Source organism: Bubalus kerabau, chromosome 4 (genome assembly GCF_029407905.1).
Source record: "Bubalus kerabau isolate K-KA32 ecotype Philippines breed swamp buffalo chromosome 4, PCC_UOA_SB_1v2, whole genome shotgun sequence".
NCBI lineage: Eukaryota > Metazoa > Chordata > Mammalia > Artiodactyla > Bovidae > Bubalus > Bubalus kerabau.
Genome location: NC_073627.1, coordinates 31,345,427 through 31,368,849, shown reverse-complemented (window position 1 = coordinate 31,368,849; position 23,423 = coordinate 31,345,427). Strand labels below are relative to the sequence as shown.

At 49.6% G+C, this 23,423-nt stretch overlaps 1 protein-coding gene across 1 annotated transcript in view; it reads right to left on the bottom strand.

The window, feature by feature from the left end:
* Nucleotides 1-21,455, bottom strand: part of CDRT4 (CMT1A duplicated region transcript 4) — a 39,274-nt gene extending 17,819 nt beyond the window's left edge. The window contains exons 1-3 of the mRNA XM_055579634.1: nt 21,400-21,455; nt 17,084-17,178; nt 15,124-15,206 (exon numbers count right to left, since the gene is read on the bottom strand). Of these exons, the coding sequence (XP_055435609.1) occupies nt 15,124-15,206; nt 17,084-17,178; nt 21,400-21,455 (234 nt within the window). The remainder of the gene's footprint in view (nt 1-15,123; nt 15,207-17,083; nt 17,179-21,399) is intronic.
* Nucleotides 21,456-23,423: the final 1,968 nt, after the last annotated feature.

The following is a 23,423-nucleotide window of genomic DNA, read 5'->3' as shown; positions in this document are numbered from 1 at the left end:
TGCTGACATATTGAGTACAGCACTTTCACAGCATCATCTTTTAGGATTTGAAATAGCTCAACTGGAATTCCATCACTTCCACTAGCTTTGTCTGTAGCGATGCTTCCTAAGGCCCACTTGACTTCAGATTCCAGGATGTCTGGCTCTAGGTGGGTGATCACACCATCGTGATTATGTGGGTCATGAAGATCTTTTTTGTATAGTTCTTCTGTGTATTCTTGCCACCTCTTCTTAATATCTTCTGCTTCTGTTAGGTCCATACCATTTCTGTCCTTTATTGAGCCCATCTTTGCATGAAATGTTCCCTTGGTATCTCTAATTTTCTTGAAGAGATCTCTAGTCTTTCCCATTCTATTGTTTTTCTCTATTTCTTTGCACTGATCATTGAAAAAGGCTTTCTTATTTCTCCTTCCTATTCTTTGAAACTCTGCTTCAAATGGGTGTATCTTTCCTTTTCTCTTTTGCTTTTTGCTTCTCTTCTTTTCACAGCTACTTGTAAGGCCTCCTCAGACAGCCATTTTTCTTTTTTGCATTTCTTTTTCTTGGGGATGGTCTTGATTCCTGTCTCCTGTACAATGTCACAAACCTCTGTCCATAGTTCATCAAGCACTCTGTCTATCAGATCTAATCCCTTAAATCTATTTCTCACTTCACTGTGTAATCATAAGGGATTTGATTTAGGTTATACCTGAATGGTCTAGTGGTTTTCCATACTTTCTTAAATTTAAGTCTGAATTTGGCAATAAGGAGTTCATGATCTGAGCCATAGACAGCTTCGGTTTTATTTTTGCTGACTGTATAGAGCTTCTCCATTTTTGGCTGCAAATAATATAATCAGTCTGATTTCAGTATTGGTCATCTGGTGATGTCCATGTGTAGAGTCTTCTCTTGTGTTGTTGGAAGAGGGGTTTGCTATAACCAGTGCGTTCTCTTGGCAAAACTCTATTAGCCTTTGCCCTGCTTCATTCTGCACTCCAAGGCCAAATTTGCCTGTTACTCCAGGTGTTTCTTAACTTCCTACTTTTGCATTCCAGGCCCCTATAATGAAAAGGACATCTTTTTGGGGTGTTAGTTTAGAAGTCTGAATAAATGGAAAGAAATGCCATGTTCACTGTAAAAATATCAGTTCTCCTACATTGGGCTGTAGATTCAATGTCACCTCAACCAAGTTGAAAGTGTCTATAGAAACTCACAAGCTGATTGTAAAGTGTATTAATGTAAAGGGGCTTCCCAGGTGGCACTAGTGGTAAAGAACCCACCTGTAAATGCAGGAGCCTCAAGAGATGTAGGTTCAATCTCCCAGCTGGGAAGATCCCGTGGAGAAAGGCATGGCAACCCACTCCAGTATTTTTGTCTGGAGAATCCCATGGACAGAGGAGCCTGGCAGGTTACAGTCTATGGGGTCACAAAGAGTCCATGACTGAAGCAACTCAGCAGACCACATATTAATGTAGAATGTTTTAAGGATGTAAGGATGGCAGGGGCCAGAAAAGGGAGCCAAGAGTGTGGGTAGGAATGGATCAAAACTTGGAAGCGAAAAGAGAGATGAGAGACTGTGGAGACGAGTCAGGGGGACCCTTACATCCCCCACTGTCAGCACCGCTGTAGGGCCACCAGCTGGAGGTGCATCTAGATATGGAGAGGGGATTCTCTTTAGCATCAGAGAGGAGACTTGGTTTGAAGAAGTTGGGAAGAAGAAAAAAAGGATCAGATGTGGTGGAAAAACCAGTGGGCTACAGAATCAGGGAGGGTCAGGGTCTCGATGAGCAAGAGTGAAATGATGGTTCCAGGGTGGCTGGAGAACAATACAGGCTGGGGACATCCTGCAGGTGGCCCCTCCAAGAAACCCTGGCTGACAGCCCATGACTGTGATTAGCTAATTGGCTTCTGTCTCTCTGTGACCAAAAGTCAAGAGTCTAAAAACCAGAACAAAGTCATTCTCTGGCATGTTCCTAAAAACTTGAAGAATTACAACGGTGAAATAAACATTTGTTAGAAATAAGCAACGAAAAATGAAAACCAAAATGGGCCAAGTATTTCCCAGGCTGCTGGCTTGACCTGCTGCACATTCCTGATGCCTAACCTAGACCAGACACTCGCTTGTTGTTGTTCAGTCGCTCAGTCAAGTCTGACTGTGACCCTGTGGACTGCAGCGCGTCAGGCCTCCCTGTCCTTCAGAATCTCCCAGAGCTTGCTCAAATTCATCATTGAGTCAGTGATGCCATCCAACCATCTCATCCTCTGTTGCCCCCTTCTCCTCTTGCCCTCAATCTTTCCCAGCATCAGGGTCTTTTCCAATGAGTTGGCTTTTCACATCAGGTGGCCAAAGTATTGGAGCTTCAGCTTCAGCATCAGTCCTTCCAAAGACTATTCAGGGTTGATTTCCTTTAGGATGGACTTGTTTGATCTCCTTGCAGTCCAAGGGACACTCAAGAGTCTTCTCGTGAGCATCCCTCACAGCAACTTGGCAAACTTTTCCTTCCATTCTGTTGATTTCTGGGCATTTTCCCTTCAGCACCAGCCTCCATGAGCTGAGGAAGCAACTTCCCATCTTCTCTCTGCAGCAGACTGCCCACCACACAGTTTACCAGGTGCCATCAGACCTGACACTGACCCATCCGACTGGAAATGCCCTGTCATCAGCCCCCTCCTCAGAGCCTGACTTCCCGCACACCTGTCTGTCCCATCACCAGAGACCTGGTGGCCTGAGGAAAACGGGAACTGGGAGAAGAAGGTCCTGAGGTCCTGGAGAAGAAACAGGGGCCAGTAGTTGGTGGGAAAGTCGGAACTTGCACATGGACTGGCTGAGGTCTGGACAGTGAAGGGCCGTGCCAGGAGCAGGCAAAATGACAGGAGGTCAAGCAGGCAACAGAGTCAGAGTTCCCAGAGGAGCTGGGAACCCAGTGCTCCACACTCGCCCAGAGTGCGAACACTAGGGTCAGAGGGCGCTGGGTTCCTATCCTAGTTCTGTTGTTTGCCAGCTGTGTGACTTTGGGCAAATTACCAACCTCGCTTGGCCTCATTTTTCTCTAGTGAAGAGAGGGTGGGGTGGGGGTGGGGCAGGGGTAAGGGTAAGGGTGGCAGAGGAGTGAAGACCCATGGGCCAGGCAAGCCCTCAGGCGCGGGAGACTGATACATCTTTGTCCCAGGAGATGCTGAGCCTGTTAAAGGCAGAAACCAGCTCCCGGCCTGGGCATGGTGTTTGGCATCTTCTCTCTGCGCCCTTTGCTGGTCAGCACTCACTGGGGACATCGACAGCATGGATGCTGGGGGTGTGAGCAATCTGGGCGCATGGCAACTGGCCCGAGACAGACCGCAGCAGTGCTGACATCCACTGTCCACGCTCGGCCCCTTCCGCCCGCCCCACCCATTGGCCTCACTCCTCGCCCCCATCACCAGCATTTTCCAAATGTCCCTCCCTCTCTGCTTCAAACGTTCCCAAGTCTCCCCTCCTCTAGAAAATTCTTCCCTTGACCCCAAGCTTCCCTGACTTCTCTTTTCCTCCTTTTTCTGCCAAAACTCCCCAGGGAGTGGCCTGTACCAGCTGCTATTCCTTCCTCACTCCCCCAGGCCCAGCTGCCTGGCGCCCATCCACCAAGCCCCACGGCCCCACTGAGAGCCTGACGGGGAAGGACAGGGGGCACGGCCATGGAGGGGCTTGAAAGGGCAGGGGTTGGGCCCGTGTGTGCACACACACACATATACACAGATGCACACAGAAACACAAGCACAGACACAAATGCACATAGGAACACAGATAAACACAAATGCACACGAACATGTACACACAGGCACACACACAGAAATACAGACATGCACACACAGACATACACCGACACACACAAGTACGTAGAGGCAACAAATGCACACACAGACACAAATACATACACACATGCACGTGTGCATGCTCAGCCGTGTCCATGGGCGACTGGAGTCCACCAGACACACACAAGTACATAGAGGCAACAGAAATGCACACACAGACACAAATACATGTGCACGCTCAGTCATGTCTGATTCTTGCGACCCCATGAACCATAGCCCACCAGGCTCCTCTGTCCATGGAATTCTCCAGGCAAGAATACTGGAGCAGGTTGCCATTTCCTCTTCCAGGGAATTTCCCCAACCCAGAGATCAAACTCACGTCTCCTGAGTCTCCTGTATTGGCAGGTGGATTCTTTACCACTGAGCCACCTGGGAAGCCCCCAACACACAAACAAGCACATATACACACATGCCCACACAGACACAAAGACACACACACACTAACCCATTCCAATACAACAACCGAGGGCCCCCGCTCTGACTAGGGGAGGAGGAGGGATCCCAGGGCTCCAGACCCCTCATGGCAGCACCAGGAGGGCAAAGAGAAGACACCGGAATGGCTGTCCCGCATCCCAACCCAGGCCATGTAGGCCTGACCATTCATTACTAGGGAGGAAGCATCCCTGTACCCTGCACAGGTCCCAGCTGGGAGCACTCAGAAAACACCCCGAACTAACTCAGCTGAAAAGGAAGGCGGGAAGTGCTGGTTGGAGGCCTGAAGGAAGACTGTGACCTTGGGACGCAGCGGGTGAAATGGACAGGACCGGCTCCCTGACCCTAGGCTGGCCAGTGACCCTCTCCCAGACACGGGGCAGTCTGAACTGAACCCAGGACTCTGGCCCCCTCATCCTTGCCGCTCCCTTCCTGCTTCTCCCACAGCAGCTCCTCACACCTCGAGCACATGCAAAACCGCAGCTGCTGGCACAGACGGTGGCCTCTGGGGGCCTGGGTTTGAGCCCAGCCCCACCTCCCTCTTCCCCTCCCCCATCCACACTGTGTCCATGCTGATCAGAAAGCTTATGGACTGCTGTGTTTACGTACTCACCCTTTTTCCTCCTGTTCTTTATTATTCTTCAATAAGCAACTGGAATATTCATCATCACTTTTTCTAAAACCTGCTGTCTGTGTGGCTGTCACGACCTTCTCCCCTCCGGGTTCCTATAGGTCCTTAACCGTCAAGGCCTCCCCCAATCCCAGTGTAGCATGTCCTCGGTGCTGAGCTCCTGGTGGGTGGGGAGGGAACACGATAGGAGCCCCGTCCCCCACCCCTAGGGAGGAAACGGGTGTATTTCGTGTGTTTGTTTTGGTTTCTTTGCCGTTCAAATAGACTTGTTGCCCTGGCTGCCTTGTGGAGTCACCTGACCATTTTAAAAGACAGGCCTAAGTTCCTGCAAAGTTAATCCAGACCTCAGTAGAGTTAGAGTCCAGGGGTGGACGGCAGGGAAGGAGGAAGACTGAGGCTCCGACGTCCAGCAAAAGGGCTCCTGCTACTGTGACAGGCTGGCCTTGCTCCACATTCATCCCTGACTGTTCTCTCTGGAACACCTGGTGCTCCAAGGCAAGACAGGACCTACCCCCGAGTTACCTGAGAGGTTTCTGTGCTTCTCCATGCTACCTTCAGAAGCCTGGTGACTCTCCCTCCCGGGGCTTATTTTCGCCCCCAAATGTCCCCGTGTCCTTGACCCTACTTCCCCGTTGGTCCTCTACTCGTGGCCGCCAGCCATCCTCTCTCCACTGCCCCAGGTGGTCCAGGAGCCTGCGGCCAGAGTAAATGGGCATTGTGATGTCAGCAGGTGTTATGGTCCCCACCCTGAGCAGAAGAGGAGCAGAAGAGGCTCCTGCCCTCTTCTCTTCATCCCCCTGGAGCTCAGCCTGCTGCAGGGTGCTGTCCTCAAACCCTGGTATGGGATCCCCCCACCCCTGGCCCAGTCATAAACACCCGCTGGGTTCTGGGCCTTAGCCCAGGTAGCAGGGGGGTTCTCTGCCCCAGAGAGGCAAATAAACCCCTATTCAGTGGTCACCTGGAAGGTCTATTGAGACCCAGATTGCCAGACCCCACCCCAGAGTTTCTGATTCAGTAGATCTGGAATTCACCTGTCCATATTTCTAGATATTTGGGGGCTCTGAGAATCTGCCCTCTCTCCTGGTGGGTGTAGAGAGACAAGACTGTGGGCACTTGTGTGATATTTGGGGGCTCTGAGAACATTCCGCCTTCTCCTTGGGAGTCTAGGGAGACTGTGGACACTTGTGTGCAAAGGCCTGGGGTGGCGGCTGGTTTGCAGTGTGGAGGGTGGGCAGGTGAGCACAGATTCACAAGAACCTCCAAAGAATCAGCCCATAAAGCCTTCTGCAGCTTGAGGTGGCTCTTGGAGCCCCTCACAGGCCTAGCGCTGCAGGTAACAGGGACCAGGCCCTTGGACCAACCAGCTAAGGAGCCTTTTGGGAGTGACCTCAGCCCCACCGCCTGCCAGCACACAGGGGGCCGTGATGCTAGTCACGCTGTGTCTGTGTTGTTTTGGCAAGGCTGCAAGCCCCACAGAGAAAACCTACAGCCCGAGTTCTCTTCCTCCCACTGGGCCTGCCTGGCCTCTGATTGTCCCCTCTTAGAGAGGTGCATTTTTCCCTCCTCTGTGGGCAGAAAATTCCCCGAGAGTCAGGGTGCTGTGCCTCTGCAGTCACCCACCCACTGCCATCACCTCAAGAGGGACCCCTAAGGGAACGTGCAGGGCAAGCCATGGGCCTCCCGGTGCCCCAAGGCTTCCTGCGTCCCCCCATGCGGGAGGGCCAGCCTCATCCCTGGCTCCCCCATGATCGCCCTGCAGCACGTGCTCAGCCCCACCCTCCCTCCACCGGGAGCACAATGAGTTAGGACGCCCAGGGGTCAAGCGCCGGCTCCGGGTACATGCCCCCCGTGCCAGGGACTGTCCTCAACTCACCAGGCCCTCCCCGATCCACCGTTCAAAATCTTCTCCACGTGCTAACAGGCAGGTTTCACTACTTCAATCCCCATTTTACAAGTGAACACAATGAGGCACAGAGATGGTAAGTGAGTTGTCCATGGACACACAGTCTGTAAGAAGAATTAACTCCAGAACATACATGGATAAAAGCTATATGATAGTCATAAAAGACAGTATATGCTGATTCCATTTATATGAAACATCCAGAATAGATAAATCCATAAAGACAGAAAGCACTGTGTACAGTGCTCCAGACCAGGCAAGCCTGCAGGAATTTCTTTTCTCTTTGAAACACTACATAATTTATTTCACAAGAGATCCACATACCTAATTCCACCTCTTACTGTATGTAGTCACTCAGTCGTATCCAACTCTTTGCGACCCCATGGACTGTAGCTTCTGTTCATGAAATTCTCCAGGCAAGAATATTGGAGTGGGTGGCCATTCCCTTCACCAGGAGATCTTCCCAACCCAGGGATCAAACCCAGGTCTCCCACTTTGTGGGCAGAGTCTTTGGGTGTCTATTAATAGGAGCTCCCGCTGCTCCCAGGTGAAACTCTGGAGCTACAACGGGTGCAGATGGAGGGGACGGAGGAGAGATAGGGAGGGAGCCGAGTCCACAGTGGGAGTCCTGCAGCCCTGACAGCAAGGGACTCTGGCCAACCTGATGTCAGCTATGGACCCTGAGTGACCCATCAACTACAGACACCCACCATCCAACAGCCCCCCACAGTCGAGCAGGAGGAGAGACTCAAAAGCTTCATGATGGGTTGAGGGCATGAAAGCAAAATCTTGCCTGGGAGAAACCAAGTGGAAATTTGCGGGGGGCTTGCTTCCTTTTGAGCTGAGCCAGTGAAGCTCCAGAATGCTCCCCATTCCCAGCTCCATCAGGTGTGTTCATGCTGGGCCCTGCACCCAAAAAGCCCTCTTCTGTACGTGCAAAACCGCTCATTCTTCAAGGCTCACTTCACCTCTACGAGGCCTCTCATCCCACCAGGCAGAGCTCCTAATTCCCCCTTGGAGGTTCCCGATGTGCCACGCATACGTGTCTCACGGTAACAGCATCACTTCTTCACATGCATCTTTACCCCCAGTGGGTCAATGGCTTCTTCCTCTTTTCTTTTTTTTTTGGCCATTATGTATTCATTGGTCTTGCAGAAGGAAATAGCAACCCATTCCAGTATTTTTGCCTGGAGAATTCCATGGACAGAGGAGCCTGGAGAGCTACAGTCCATGGGGTCACAAAGAGTCAGACACAACTGAAGACTAACACACACACATATTCGTTGGTATATTCAGTTCAGTTCAGTTCAGGTCAGTCGCTGTCGTGTCCGACTATCTGCGACCCCATGAATCGCAGCACGCCAGGCCTCCCTGTCCAACACCAACTCCCGGAGTTCACTCAGACTCACATCCATCGAGTCAGTGATGCCATCCAGCCATCTCATCCTCTGTCGTCCCCTTCTCCTCCTGCTCCCAATCCTTCCCAGCATCAGAGTCTTTTCCAATGAGTCAACTCTTCGCATGAGGTGGCCAAAGTACTGGAGTTTCAGCTTTAGCATCATTCCTTCCAAAGAAATCCCAGGGCTGATCTCCTTCAGAATGGACTGGTTGGATCTCCTTGCAGTCCAAGGGACTCTCAAGAGTATATTAGATTTGGGCAATTCCCTCCTAATAGTTACAGAAATGTATAAATAAAAATAAATTACACATAAACAAAAAAAAAATAAAGGCATGAAAACAATATTGTAAATATCATCAAAGTGTTTACTACACAATAATATTTATCAGAGATGTTAATTTTGCCTTTATCTTTTTAATTAACTTTTATTGGCGTATAGTTGCTTTATAATGTTGCATAGGAAACTCTTCTCAATGCTCTGTGGTGACCTAAATGGGAAAGAAATCCAAAAAAGAAGAGGCATATGTGTACATATGGCTGACTCACTTTGCTATAAGGTAGAAATGGTCTGGCTTCTTGAGGGTAGCAGCTGTGTTTTAGTTGGCGGCTGCATCTGAGCCATAAAGGGCTGGCGATGTACCTGGCACACCTCCTGCTGTACATTACTGAACTACTATTTCTTAGAACCCTGAAGAAGGAAATGACAACCCACTCCAGTATTCTTGCCTGGAAAATCCCATGGACAGAGAAGCCTGGCGGGCGATATTCACAGGGTCACAAAGAGTCGGACATGACTAAATGACTGAGCTCAATTTTTGGAAATCCTATAATTTAACATACTGCGATTGTATTGTACTGGGATTTAAGCATATTGAAAAGCATTACCTCTTTTAAGATTAATGTATGTATTTTAATTGGAGGCTAATTACTTTTCCAGTGGTCATGTATGGATGTGAGAGTTGGACTATAAAGAAAGCTGAGCGCCAAAGAATTGATGCTTCTGAACTGTGGTGTTAGAGAAGACTCTTGAGAGTCCCTTGGACTGCAAGGAGATCCAACCAGTCCATCCTAAAGGAGATCAGTCCTGGGTGTTCATTGGAAGGACTGATGCTGAAGCTGAAACTCCAATACTTTGGCCACCTGATGCAGAGAGATGACTCATTTGAAAAGACCCTGATGCTGGGAAAGATTGAGGGCAGGAGGAGAAGGGGACAACAGAGGATGAGATGGCTGGATGGCATCACTGACTCAATGGACATGGGTTTGGGTGAACTCCGGGAGTTGGTGATGGACAGGGAGGCCTGGCATGCTGCAGTTCATGGGGTCGCAAAGAGTCGGACACAACTGAGTGACTGAACTGAACTGAACTGAATTACTTTACAATATTGTGGTGGTTTTTGCCATGTATTCACATGAATCAGCCACGGGTGTACATGTGTTCCCCATCCTGACCCACCGTCCCACCTCCCTCCCCATCCCATCCCTCTGGGTAGTCTCAGTGCACCAGCTTTGAGTGCCCTGTTTCATGCATCAAACTTGGACTGGTAATCTATTTCACATATGGTAATATACATGTTTCAATGCTATTCTCTTAAATCATCCAACCCTCGCCTTCTCCCACAGAGTCCAAAAGTCTGTTCTTTACAACTTTGTCTCTTTTGCTGTCTTGCATATAGGGTCGTTGTTACCATCTTTCTACATTCCATATATATGCATTAATATACTGTACTGGTGTTTTTCTTTCTGACTTACTTCACTCTGTATAATAGGCTCCAGTTTCATCCACCTCATTAGAATGCAAATGCATTCCTTTTAACAGCTGAGTAATATTCCATTGTGTATATGTACCACAGCTTTCTTATTCATTTGTCTGTCGATGGACATCTAGGTTGCTTCCATATCCTAGATATTGTAAACAGTGCTGTGATGGACATTGGGGTACACGTGTCTCTTTCAATTCTGGTTTCCTCAGTGTGTGTGCCCAGCAGTGGGATTGCTGGGTTGTATGGCAGCTCTATTTCCAGTTTTTTAAGGAATCTCCACACTGTTCTCCACAGTGGCTGTACTAGTTTGCATTCCCACCAACAGTGTAAGAGAGTTTCCTTTTATCCACACCCTCTCCAGCATTTATTGTTTGCAGAGTTTTTGATGGCAGCCATTCTGACCAGCATGAGATGGTACCTCATTGTGGTTTTGATTTGCATCTCTCTGATAATGAGTGATGTTGAGCATCTTTTCTTGTGTTTGTTAGCCATCTGTATGTATTCTTTGGAGAAATGTCTGTTCAATTCTTTGGCCCATTTTTTGCTTGGGTTGTTTATTTTTCTGGTATTGAGCTGCATGCTGCAGCTGCTGCTAAGTCGCTTCAGTCGTGTCTGACTCTGTGCGACCCCATAGACGGCAGCCCACCAGGCTCCTCTGTCCCTGGGATTCTCCAGGCAAGAACACTGGAGTGGGTTGCCATTTCCTGTTCCATGAGCTGCACGAGCTGCTTGTATATTTTTGAGATTAATTCTTTGTCAGTTGCTTTGTTTTCTATTATTTTCTCCCATTCTGAAGGCTGTCTTTTCACCTTGCTTGTAGTTTCCTTCATTGTGCCAAAGCTTTTAAGTTTAATTAGGTCCTATTTGTTTATTTTTGCTTTTTTCCATTACTCTGGGAGGTGGGTCCTTTTTAAATACATTTTTTCATTTTTATTTCATTGGAGTTGCTTAAAACTAAAAAGCAATGCTTTTTATTGCTTAAAGCTATAAAGCAAAGTGAATCAGCTATACATATACGCATATCCCCTCTTTTTTGGATTCCATTCAGTTTAGGTCACCAGAGCGCACTGAGTAGAGTTCCCTGTCCTGTATAGAAGGTTCTTACTATTTTATACACAGTAGTGTATATGCGTCAATCCCAAGCTCCCAATTTATCCCACCCCTTCTTTCCCCCTTGGTATTCATAAATTGGTTCCCCACATCTATGTCTTTATTTCTGTTTTACAAATATGATCATCTATACCATTTTTCTAAATTCCACATATATGCATTAATGTACAATATTTTTTTTTCTCTTTCTGACCGACTTCACCCTGTATGTATGTGTGTGTTTGTGTTGTCCCTTCAGTCATATTCACCTCTTTGCGACCCTGTAGACTATAGCCCACCAGGCTCTTCTGTCCATGGAATTCTCCAGGCAAGAATGCTGGAGTTGAGTTGCCATGCCCCCTCCCCCAGGGAATCTTCCCCACCCGGGGATGGAACCCATATCTCTTAAGTCTCTTGCACTGGCAGGTTCTTTACCAATAGCACCACCTGGGAGGCCCTCTGTATAAGGACTTTATTTTCTAGCATGATTTCCTGTTTAAACACACTGGCGGTACAGAGTTCCCATACACCCCCAGCCCCCACATATGCACAGCTTCCGTATAATCAGCATCACCCTCCAGAGTGAGACATGCTTCACCCAGGATGAATCTACACTGAGACATCAGAATCCCCAAAGTCCATAGTTTACCTTAAGGTTCATTCTTGACACTGCACGCTGGGTTTGGACAAATGTATAGAGGACCCATGTCCATCATTATAGTATCATACAGAATGTTTTCACTGCCCTAAAAATACTCTATATATTCACCTCACTCCCCAAGGGAGTGGAAACCTCTGATCTTTTCATTGTATCCATAATTTTGCCTTTTCCAGAGTATCCTATAGTTGGAATCATACAATATGAAGCCTTTTCATGTTGGCTTCTTTCACTTAGTTATAGGCACTTAACATTCCTCTGTATCCTTTCACAACTTGATAGATCATTTCTTGTTAGATTGTCTGGATGGACCACAGTTTTCCCATCCATCTACTGAAGGACATCTTGGTTGCTTCCAGGTTTTGGCAATTATGAATAAAGGTGCTGTAAATGACCGTGTGCAGCTTTTTATGTGAATGAAGATCCAAGTTCATTGGGATAAATACCAAGGAGCACAATGGCTGGAGGATGAGATGGTTGGATGGCGTCACTGACTCAATGGACATGAGCCTGAGTAAACTCTGGGAGTTGGTGATGGACAGGGAAGCCTGGTGTGCTGTAGTCCACGGGGTCGCGAAGAATCAGACACAACTTAGCAACTGAACAACAATGTCACAGCAAAAGTGTTCCATTCTGTAAGAAACTACCAAATGTCTTCCAAAGAGGCTGCGCCACTTTGCATCCCCACCAGCAACCAACGAGAGTTCCCTTGGCTCCACATCTTCCCCAGCCCCTGTTGTCTGAGTTCTGGATTTTGGCCGTCCTAATAAATGTGTGTTTTAATTCACAATTCCCCTGGATGACATACCATGCAGAGCATAAAATCTTACTTTTTCACATAAACATGAAAATTCTCAGAATGAATCTAGAAACTTGCTTTTTCATTTCTGCTTTTTATAAGTCCAGGAACCTGGAAGTGGCCTGTGGCTCTCCTGACCTCCAATGGACCTTGTACCCACATCAAAGTCCATGCAGAAGATGTTCAGGAAATCAATGCTGATCATTGGCTACTTTATTGCAAACTTGCGTGAGCTGGACAACCAGAAGGTGGTAGCTTTCCATAGGAAGACAAACTTGATATTATTGATTTGCCTTATGGAACTTGATTTGCTTCATGAAACATTAAGTGTGTAAAGCTCTCAGCTGCAAGAGATGAGCTAAGGGCTGAATCGTGTCCCTCCCCACCCCCCCAGAAAATGTTGAAGTTCTAAGCCCTAGTACCAGTGTATGTGACATCATTTGCAAATACAGTCTTTACAGAGGTAATCAAGCTAGAATTAGGTCATTAGGGTGGGCCCAAATCCAAAATGCCTGGATCTCTAAGCCAACCAGTTTGAGGCACTTTGTTATGACAACTCTAGAAAACTAATACAGATGGACACTAGCGGAAGCAGAAAAAGCAATGTCATCAGAACTCAGTGATTCTCAGTTTCTCTAAGCTCCGCCAGCCTCAGTCTGGGCTCCACTCCCAGGCAAGCGTTCGCTACATGGTGGCCCCAACAGCGACAGCCTTCCCATTTCACGTCCTCTGTGGGGAGAGATTCTCCTCCTAGGAAATCCAACAGTAGACCTGGGATCCAATCTTAACAGCTTGAGTCTTAGGGGTAAGATTAGCCTTCTCCCTTGGGACTTTTCTTGTGGCCCAGTTATTAAATACCTGAGCTTAAGAACCCACAAGAGGCACAGGTTCAATCCCTGGTTAGGGAACTAAGACCCCACATGACATGTGGTTCAGCCAACAACAACAACAAAAAGATTAGTCTCTTTCCACACCCTAGAGTCTGAAAGTGAGAGGATTTTTCCTCATGGAAAACTAGGGTTCTCGTCCCAAGTGGCAGTGGCGGGGGCGGGGGGGGGGGGCATAGATGCTGAGTGCTAGACAGGTAAAACACAGGAAGGTGCCTAGAGCATATTTTTTTAGTTTATTTTTGGCTACATCAGGTCTTAGTTGCAGCACGTGGGCTCTTTATTGCAGTGTGCTGGCTTCTCTCTAGCTCTGGCGTGTGGGCTTAGTTGCCCTGCAGCATGTGGGATCTTAGTTCTGCAACCTGGGATCGAACCCAGGGCCCCTGCATCACAAGGTGGATTCTTAACCACTGGACACCAGAGAGGTCCCTGGAGCACATAGTAACATGCATCCATTCAGTCAACAGTCTTTCTTGAGTGCAAGGTGTTATTCTATGTCCTTAAGGTGTGTCAGTGAGCAAAGTGGACAAAGATCCTGGCCCTCCTGGAGCTTACACTCTCGTAAGAGGGAGACTAAGTCATCAAAGGCCAAGGAAATCACTGTGGCAAATTCGGAGCCAGTCATCCATCCTGTGGGCTCTGAGTGTTTGCTGAATGAATAAACGAAGGGAAATGAGGACAAGTGACTCTGCCAAGTGAATGCTGGCTATGTCTGAAGGCCCACGGAGACGGGGTTATAAGGTTCCCACAAGCTAAGTGGGAGGGGACTTCTGTCCACAAACAGGCAGGTCAGAGATGAAAATGCTTAACTTCACCCAAACTGGAGAACCCAATGCCTGGTGCTGTGGCGTTCTGTGACAGACACATGGAAACATGATAAACGTGAACACAAACACACACACACAATGAAAAGCCATGTTACAGTGGTCCTTTTACGGCGTGAAAACAGGATGCTTCTGAAACACTATTTTTCTGTTCTTTCGGGGAACCCTTGCCAGGCCTCCCCAGTGTGAAGAGAACTGTGCTTCTGAGGGGAAAAAAGAAGAGCGTGAAGTCACCCTGTTTTGCAATCAGGGTTCTTCAACAGCCAAACGTGTTTAAATCCAAAACACTCCCTCCCTAATGAGATCACGGAGGGAGTGAGAACCGGCAGCTGGGTCGGTGAGCTTTCAGAAAAGGCAGAACTCGAAAATAACGGCCCCACCACACGCAGCTCCTGCTGAAATTCTGAGCCACTGAACCAGGTCCTGCTCCCGAGAGAAGGACACAGTCTCTTTGTTTGCTTTAAGCCAAGGGCAAATGGTGCCACTTGAGACAGCTTTAGTGGAATCCACCACCTTTCAAACTGTCCGTGGCATTTTACTCATTTATTATTTGCTCATCAACAGCTTTTTCTGAGCACCGAGTTCCAGCATGCTGAGCAAAAACAGACCCAGTCTACCCCCACGGAGCTTACGACCTACCCTGACTTACACTGTGTACAGCCTATAGACTCACACCAACCCATCACAAGGAAACACACAATCTCAAGTTGCATGGGGCATAAATGTGGAGATGTGAACCAATCAAAGGTGTCAGAGAAGATGGCTCTGAAGAAGTGATAACCGGACTGAAACGCAAAGGATGGAGTGGAAGATCCATGATGACAAGAAAGGAAAAGCAGTCATTCCAGGATAAGGAACAAAATGTCCAAAGTTAGTAGTGAAAACGAGGGGCCCTCAGTCTGCCTGAAACACTCACGAGGGTGTGGGGGTAAATGATCTGGAAAAGCAGGGAAGAGCAGACGTTGGAGAGAAGCCACATGAAGAAGCTTTGTCTCCCTCCTAAGAGTGACAGGAGGGCGTCAAAGAGGGACGCATACGCTCAGATCTGTGTTTTGAAGCAGTGAGGGATGCAAAAAGGGAAAGACTGCAGGGAGTGAAGATGGAAGCAAGCAGAACTTGAAGAGGCTCTCGAAGTTTTCTACAATGAATATGCATTACTTAGGTAGTCAGGGGAAATGTTATATAAGGGGGAAAAGAATCCTGCCACTGCCTTCCACGGTTCAGAGGATGAAATCTCCAGCTCCTCAGGAGATCCTGGTTTTTCTAAAAGGCCCCTCCCCTCCCCTCCGCCACTTGAGGCTGGGATGTGTCTGCATGGCTCTGGTTTCCCCGAGATAAAAGTAGATGTTTTCTGGGACTTCTCTGTTGGTCCAGTGGTTAAGAATCTACCTTGCAATACAGTGGACATGGGTTTAATCCCTAGTCGGGGAACTAAGATCCCACCCACATGCCTCGGAACAACTAAGCCTGTCCACCACAACCAGAGAGTCCGTGAGCCTCGATGCAAGATCCCGCATGACATAACGAAGATCCCAAGTGTTGCATATAAGATTCAATCCAGCTAAATTTTCTTTTTTAAGAAACTAAGAAGTCTGAACATGGTAGAATTGATGCCTTTGAATGGTGGTGCTGGAGAAGACTCTTGAGAGTCCCTTGGACCGCAAGGAGATCAAACCAGTCAGTCCTAAAGGAAATCAATCTGTTGCTGAAGCTCCAATACTTTGGCCACCTGATGTGAAGAACCGACTCATTGGAAAAGACCCTGATGCTGGAAACGATTGAAGGCAGGAGGAGTGACAGAGGATGAGATGGTTGGATGGCATCATCGACTCAATGGACATGAGTTTGAGCAAACTCTAGGAGATAGTGAAGGACAGGGAAGCCTGGAGCGCTGCAATCCATGGGGTTGCAAAGAGTCAAACACGACCTAGTGACTGAACAAAGACCAGAGTTATACAAAGTTTGAATAAAATAAAACAGCCAAGAATTATTTTTTTAAAGTAAATGCAAAACCAATACAATATTGTAAAGTAAAAAAATAATAATAATAATAAAATAAAGTAAATGTTTTCTGAAACAATAAAGGGAGGCTCCTTTGCTTACAAACAGTTAAACAGGTCGTGTCTCCTTTCGTTTGTTTTGCCAAGAGGCTTCCATTCACTTCCGTGTGTGGTGGAACTTGTGACCATGTGCCTCTTTGGTGGGGGGAGGGGAGGTGGTGGAGGGCTTCCAAGGATGAGTTCCAAGGAACAAGCCTTAGAGGCACCACCCTAGGCGAGGCAAGCAGGGCTTCTGCCATCCAGAAGCATCTCATGGTCTCTCAGGAGGATGCTGTGGGAACCCTGATGACGGTACACAACTGTCTCATGCTCCGTGGTCTCCACCACCATCAGTAAGAAAACTCAGATGGGATTTTCACCCCCTTCTCTCTAGCCCTTTCCAGGATTGACTTTGAGGAGGGGTGCAGTCGTCCTTTACCTGGTGGGACACAGGTGGTCGGGTTGGAGAGCTGGGCTACGACTTGCACCCACCCTACACTGCCTCCCTCTGGGCAAACCGCATCCAGAGAACCCATCCAGGAGACTAATTTTCAACATCTGTGGTCATATCATCCCTTCAGCACCCTTTCTCCATCCAGGCATCCTGTCCTGATTGAGTCTGGAAGCTAATGGTTGCTATAGCAATGGCTATGTCCCTCCCACGGCCAAGAGCTCATGGGCAAGTGAGTCAGCTCTTCCCGGACTTCCAGCAGCCTCCGAGCATGAGGGAGGAGGACAGGGAAGCAGAAACAGAAATCCTGGGGAGATAGTCACCATGCCTCGTCCTGGGGGCACTCCTGGCAAACCCCGGCTTTGCCTCCTTTCCTTGATGCTGACCTGGCTGGGGGAAGAGGTGACGCCTCTTGGTGATGTCGTGGGCGAGGAAGGCACAGATGTCCTTGCTGGCAGCGATAAGTGGCTTCTCAGGAAGCCTGAGTCACCTTGGGCAGAGTGTCTCTGGAAGCAAGGGGACCGCCAAGCTTGTGTAGCCTGGGCTTCCTCCCAGCCTAGGGGCCCCGGGAGGCAGCACTTCCTGTTGGTATCCCTTGATCTGGGCAGCCACCACCCCTGGGAAGTTTCCAGCCACCCTCACCCTGGCACTATGAACCTAGTGCTCGGAGGTCTTTGTCCCTCTGCTCATCTTGTGTTTGTTTCCTCTGGAATGTTCCAGGCCCCTGGAGTGCTCCTTGACAGGAATCTGAACATTCCAAAAGTGGGGAGCGGCTTCAGGGTATTCATCTGTGTATGGGATTTCCCAATGAGGAAGCAGAGAACTGAATTCTGGTCCAGGTCTGCAAAGTCCTGATGCTCACAGTCAAGCCCCCCACCCCTACACCCCGCCTCTGCAAAACCTTCTTTCCTCATTTACCTAACTGGGGGTGTGGGGCAGGATGGGACAATCCGGGGACTTTTAGCAGTGGGGTGATACTAAGACCCTTACGCCTCCGGCAAACTCGCTACCTGCTGGCTGGTAGCTGTCATTCCATCACTGAATGGAAAAGAAATACTTGAAGCTGTTTTCCTTCATGGGTTCTTTTTATTTTATTTACTTGGCTGGGGCCTTAGTTGCAGAGCTAACGGGCTCAGTATCTGTGGCGTGCAGGCCTAGTTGCCCCAAGGCATGTGGGATCTTAGCTCTCCGACCAGGGATTGAACCCAAGTGCCCTGCATTGCAAGGCAGACGGACTCTTTACCACTGGACCACCGGGGAAGTCCCTCCTTCATGATCTCTGATGGAAGCAGGAGTAACTAAATTCCACAAAGGCACTGGTTCCTTGCCCCTCCATGGATGCGGGAAGCCCTGGGGAACACTGGGGAAGGAAGGAAGCTCAGAAAGAAGAGTCTGCTTCATGCATTTCTTAGAGTATGGCCCAAGGAAAGGGACTTTCAGAAATTAGGACATAAGGGAATGTGTGTAAGAGCAAAAAAAAAAAGTCACTGAAGGTCAACTAACCCACCCTAAATTTTCCAAGTAGGAGACCATGACGTCAGTCTTAGGAAAGTTCCCAAAGCCGGGAATAGCACCCAGCAGCTCAGCTCAGCAGCTCAGGACTCTGGGCCAACACTCAACCTGCCAGGTGGCAGTCTGCTCAGCTGTCCAGTGAGAGTGACAGCAGGATCGGGGGGTAAGCAAGACACGGCACGCCGCATCGGGCAAGTGTCAGCGCAGCGAGCTCTGGCGGGACGACAACAACAGCAATAGCAGTGAACAACGCCACCCGGCTCTCCTGACACGATCTCCCTCCAGAAGCATCCTCCTTCTGATCCTTCAGTAAGTTTTTTTTTTAATGGAGGTAATACGAAATTGAAGCTGAAACTCTAATACTTTGGCCACATGATGCGAAGAACTGACTCATTGCGGGGAAAAAGACCATGATGCTGGGAAAGATGGAAGGCAGGAGGAGAAGGGACGACAGAGGATGAGATGGTTGGATGGCATCATGGACTCAATGGACATGAGTTTGAGCAAGCTCCGGGAGTTGGTGATGGACAGGGAAGCCTGGTGTGCTGCAGTCCATGGGGTCGCAAAGAGTCAGACACGACTGGGCAACTGAACTGAACTGAATAGGAAATTGTTCTTGGGACTTGACTGGTGGTCAGTGTCTAAGGCTCCTCACTCCCAATGCAGGGGAACCAGGTTCTATCCTGGTCAGGGACCTAGATGCCATGTGCTAAGACCCAGCACAGCCAAACAAATAAATAATTGTTCTTAATGAACCTAACTTCATTGTTTCACATCCCCCACCCAAGTCTGGTCCTGGCACAAAAGCGGGGGGACTGCTGGGGGGGGAGACAGCCTGGTGCCTCCAGGACCCCGGGAGCAGGGTGCGGGTCCAGCACCCGCCCTCGGTGGCAGTGGAGGCACTGCTGGGGCCAGCCACTGCTGCTGAGCGGTCCTGCAGCCCAGAGCGCTGGTCCTTGTCAAAAGCAGGGATTTGTGCGGGGAAAACCCCCCGGGCCTGGCATTGTGGAGCTGTCCAACTGCATTTCAGCCCTGGGCTTCACCCTCTGCTGAAACCGATCCCCTGTCACCACACATCCAGAGAGGAAACAACAGCCTCACCCTTTTCTGCCAAGAGTTTTGTGTGATCTGGGGTGGGGTGGAGTCGGGGGCGGTGCTCCCAGAACTGGACACCTACCCCTGCCCGCAGGTCTTGTTGTCCCACCCGGAGAAGGACCCCTGGGCATCTGGAGTCTATCTCCCTCTACCAGCCTCTGAATGCGGAGAAGGCAATGGCAACCCCCTCCAGTACTCTTGCCTGGAGAATCCCATGGACGGAGGAGCCTGGTAGGCTACAGTCCATGGGGTCGCTAGGAGTCGGGCACGACTGAGCGACTTGACTTTCACTTTCCACTTTCATGCATTGGAGAAGGAAATGGCAACCCACTCCAGCATTCTTGCCTGGAGAATCCCAGGGACAGAGGAGCCTAGTGGGCTGCCGTCTATGGGGTCGCACAGAGTCGGACACGACTGAAGCGACTTAGCAGCAGCAGCAGCCTCTGAATGAACGCTGCTGATTCAAGCTCAGTCTTCCCTAAATAGGGCTGAAATCCACCTGTCCCCGGAAGCACCTGGAAGGAACCTGAGGGTGGGAATGCCAATGCTGCTCTTCTGGGAAAACTCTGATGCAAGCCTCCTTCACTGCATGTCACACATTTGACAGGTGACTCTAACATAAGGGTGTGCTCCTAGTTGATGTTACAACCGAAATCACTGCAGGGAAGTCTGAGGACAAGTCACACCATGGCTAGGTCACACCAGGTCACCTGTCCTGGCTACCTCTCACCTGGCAAGGTGTGGTGTACCTCAACCAACATTTTCTCATTATTTGCAGGTTATTTCTCATAATGCTTAGGTTTCCTTTCTATTGCGGTTTACAATTGTCTCATGCAATAGTCCCAAAGTACAAAATGGATCAAGGGTCCAAAAGCAATTCATGATGGGATAAAGGCAGGACTGAAAGCAGAGCACGGAGTATACTCAGAATAACGTAATAGGAACATGGACCACATCTCAGTATAACATGATAGTCAAGCATCGCAAGCAGGACCTTGGTGAGAATACAGATGGAGAATCTATAAGCACTGTGACCAGTAAATCTGCAAATTCACTAATTCCCAACAGATTGCCAAAAAAAAGAGAAACACATCAATAGGAATTAATCTCATAATTGAATGCTTTGGGACAATGTTTCAGCCAATTTCCAGCAGACTGGCAGTCAAAAACACTCTATTAAATCACTTCCAGGTAAATCAATTAATTTTTTGTAGAAAAAAATGTGAGATCATGTTTCCCAAAGAAAACAAACTTATTTCACTCATGGTAGAGACCCAAAACACAGAGACATCGTTCTGAGTGATACTAGAGTAGCAAAAAACAGTTCGCACTACTTCAAAGATGCTGAGGGAGGGGGACAGGGAAGACCAGAAGATCATGACAGATGTTGGGCTTAGAATAAAAGCATGCTTTTATCAATAAATTCCTTTATCGGATGATCCTACTGGACACAAAAATGTCAGTGATTATGTGTAAGAGCAATTACTGCTGAGTGTGACAGCAGATACTCCCATCTGTGATTTGTCTAAACTGGTGGTTCTCAACTGGGGGTCAGTTTTGCACACCTCCCCCTCCCCAGGGGAACATTTGGCAATATCTGGAAATATTTTGAGTTGTTATCGCTGGAGAGGGGAGAAGGCGTGCCACTGTCATCTACACGTAGAGACCAGGGATGCTGCTAAAATCCTAGGATGCAAGGATGGTCCCCACGACGAAGAACTATCTGCCCAAATGTCAGTAGTACAGATAATTTAGAAGCTCTAGTCTAAACCCCTAATATGCAGAGAGGAGGGTCAGCTATGTGGGCAGATGACGAGAGCGAGAGCGGAGGAGAAAGGAGATGATGGAGGGGAAGAGGGAGGGGGCAGGGGAGGGGAAAGGGGAGGGTACAGGAAGAGTTCAAAGACTCTTGGTTCTGTCTTTTCTTGCAAATCCATCCTCCAGACAGAGCGGTGTTGTTGCTAAGATGATTCTGTCCTGAGCCACAATGCTCCGCTGCAGGGGCAACCTCTGCTGGGTGAGCGTCCTCCCACCGCGATTCAGTAATGGACATAAAATCATGAGTATGCTCACCTTGTGGCCACTGAGAGCTCACCTTTCCAGCACATCTTGTGAGAAGATGAGCCCAAGTACAAGGTCCTCCTTGTGCATCCTGCAGAATGAAGGCACTCAGGGAGGAAGCACTTTCCTGAGGTTTTGAAAGGAGTTTTTGCTGTTCTGTCACTAACTCGTGTCCCACTCTGTGGCCCCATGGACTGCAGCACACCAGGCTTTCCTGTCCTTCACTATCTCCCAGAGTTTGCCCAAACTCATGTCCATTGAGTCTGTGATGCCATCCAACCATCTCACCCTCTGTCGTCCCCTTCTCCTCCTGCCCTCAGTCTGTCCCAGCATCAGGGTCTTTTCCAATGACCAAGACTTGAGCATCTTCTGGTAACAGAAGGAAGGTGCCGAAAGCTGCTCAAGCATTTCTGTGGGGGTTTTCTCAATGTGCCTCCCTGGTCATCACTGATCCATCCCCAGTGACTCATTTTAACTTGGCACTCACTGCGATCACTGGATCCTTTTCTTCTGTCCTCTATTCTGCTTGGAGTTCATTCTGACCACTTGGAGATTATTTAATTCCACAGACATAAAGCCTTCCTCCCCAGTCTTGGGCTGACTTTGGTGACCTATTAACGGTAGTTCCTATTTCATTCAGCGTGTCACCTGGGGACATCACATTTGTGTGCATAGGCCTCCGATCCAAAGCCTCAGGCCACTTCCTTGGGGAGCCCTTGGGGAAGCGGGGCAGAGAAGAGTCTCACAAGAAGCCAGGTTGGCCCGGCCTGGGGCTCTGCTCAGAGTTTGGAACACCCTTTCACACGCCTCCACCAAAACACAGCCTTCAGGTGCAGGGAGGGAACCTTGAGGCTGTGCACTGAAGTGAGCAGCCAGCTGCAGGGGGCTTCAGCTGGAAACCCCCTGGATTAGGTGAGAAAGGATGCAATGACCTGATTCAGGGGGCCACGGCTTCCTGAGAGCAAGCGCATCCCCTCAGTGGGCAGGCTTTTAGATGGAGCTCCTGTCCACCTTAGCCAGGAAGGCTTCTCTGACCCCCGGGAGTGGGAGAGAGAACTGGACCTGATGGCCTACCTCACTGCCACCACGTCCATCCTCCTGGGACCCCCACCCCCAACCCATCACCACTGGCCAGTGGATCACACGGCCTGTTAGCTGCTGAGCAGTAACCACTTGTCACCATCACAGCCCAGAAAACAATAAGTGGGGAAAGCAACTGGGAGGAGGGGTGACTGAGGGACAGGGATCGTTTCTGGAATTGGACCCCTCAGCCATACCCATTAGTCACCCTTAGATGCGAGGGTACGTCCGGCAGGGGAGGAAGGTGGCCGGCCTCCACCCTTCCCTCTGGGTCCCCTCCTGGGAGGGTCAGCCGTGCCGGGAAGAGGGGGGTTGGCAGGCCCAGCGCTCTGAGACCCTGCCTTGTCATCCTTTGTTTGGAACCCTCTAGCTCACCGCTTCCTTCCTCCAGCCGTGCCCCCCGTGCCCCCTGTCCACCCCGAGCGGACGTGCGGGGGTAAGGGGGGCCGCTGGATGGCCCAGCGAGGGCAGGGCCAAGCCCTTCCCTCCACTACGCAGCCCTCCGTCTTCCTCTCCCCAGCGTCTCCGGCCGTGTCCCTCTCTCTCTCTCTCTCTCTCCCCGCCAAGAGATGAGAGGCAGAGCCAGGGCGTCCGCAATGCGGTCCAGATTGCCGGAAGAGTCCCGGGCGCAGCCTCCGCAGCCCAGTCTTCGGGCCTCCCCCGGCCCCACGCCGGGCGGCTAGCGCCACCTAACGTCCGCAGCCTGAAGCTCGTGGAGACGAGGGGGACCTTAGGGTGGGGCCGGGGGTTCGGGTAACCGGCTCTTGTTCACGCGTCCTGGGTGAAGAAGCGCGCTTATCTGAGGATAGGTCCTCGAGGCAGAAGATCACAGAAATTATTAACAGAATGCCTCAGTCCTTAGAAATGAGCAGTGAAGAGCATTGAAAATGTAGGGTCCGGCGGGGGGCGGGGTGCCCAGACAGCTATCTTTGCCTCATTTTGCAGCCCCCTTAGTTCTATTTGGCTTCCCCGGTGGCT